The 1,260-nt window shown below is 59.0% G+C and overlaps 1 protein-coding gene across 1 annotated transcript in view; it reads left to right on the top strand.

Moving 5' to 3' along the window:
• Positions 1-532: 532 nt before the first annotated feature.
• Positions 533-1,260, top strand: part of slc25a35 (solute carrier family 25 member 35) — a 31,816-nt gene continuing 31,088 nt past the window's right edge. Inside the window, exon 1 of the mRNA XM_073048737.1 lies at positions 533-955. Coding sequence (XP_072904838.1) covers positions 584-955 — 372 coding nt within the window. The 5' untranslated portion in view covers positions 533-583. The remainder of the gene's footprint in view (positions 956-1,260) is intronic.

Genomic DNA, 1,260 nt, shown 5'->3' with positions numbered 1-1,260 from the left:
GACTACCAATTGACCTGGAGATGGGAACATTGTCTGTCTGCAGAGTGGTGTAGGTGACAAAACCCAGCCTGTAAGTTTTTAGCAAGCTGGTTTTCCGGCATCTCGTTTGTTGCTCCAGTATCCAGCGTCTACAGAGTCTCGAGTCTCTGTTTAAGATGGTTCTAAGGAAAAACAAGCGGGAGGGTGACTGACAGCGGCACGTGATTGGGAGCCGCGCGGCGCCCGGGGGATGCGGGCACCTTGACAACCGGGGATGATGGACAGCTGAGCGGCGCCCGGGGGATGCGGGCACCTTGACAACCGGGGATGATGGATAGCTGAGCGGCGCCCGGGGGAATCCAGGCACCTTGACAACCGGGGATGATGGACAGCCGCGCGACGTCCAGGGGTTACGGGCACCTTGACAACCGGGGATGATGGACAGCCGCGCGGCGCCTGGGGATCCAGGCACCAGTCGCATCAGTATCTCGGAGCTCCGCCGCAGCCAATTGGTCCGCTGGCGGGCAGGTGGGCGGGGCTTCTGTGCGATACATGGTGCGGCTGGTTGCCGGGGCACAGAGCCGGGTTGAGCACCGGGGGGAAGATGGATTTTCTCCTGGGTGGGCTGGCCGCTTGCGGAGCTTGCATCTTTACCAACCCCTTAGAGGTGGTTAAGACCAGAATGCAGTTGCAGGGGGAGCTAAAGGGACGGGGCTCCTACATGGTCCATTACCGCAACGTCTTCCACGCCACTTACACCATCTGGAAAACGGATGGCGTGCTTGCCTTGCAAAAGGGGCTAATGCCCGGCCTCCTCTATCAGTTCTGCATGAACGGCGTGCGTCTGGGTTCCTATGCCATGCTGGAGTCCGCCGGCTACACCCAGACAGGAGGCCGGGTCAGCGCGGTCAAGAGCACGGTGGCCGGAGCGCTGGCCGGAGTACTGGGGCCGCTTATGGCCAGTCCCGTCTACATGGTGAGTGCCCTTGTCATAAAGGACTATGAGCTCTGAAACTGGATCTGATTTTTCTTTAGATAGGAGGGACAAACAGGGATAGACAAACGTGAGCAGATGGAACCAGCTCAGGTTACTTAGTAGGCATGGATGAGGGGCCCTGGCTCCATAATTATGCCGTTAACAGCGGTGTTAACCACTGCCCATTGAGTCTTGCAGCGAGGCAACCGGTCCATACCGACCCGACGATGGTCCATACCAGCGCGACCCGCTTTGTTCTATGCTCCCATTTGGTCAGCCCGTGGGAGCTTGTGGCCAGTATCCTC

Source organism: Hemitrygon akajei, chromosome 6 (assembly GCF_048418815.1).
Source record: "Hemitrygon akajei chromosome 6, sHemAka1.3, whole genome shotgun sequence".
In the NCBI taxonomy this organism is placed as follows: Eukaryota; Metazoa; Chordata; class Chondrichthyes; order Myliobatiformes; family Dasyatidae; genus Hemitrygon; species Hemitrygon akajei.
Note: the sequence above shows the minus strand (reverse complement) of the source record. Positions and strands in the feature narration are given on the sequence as shown.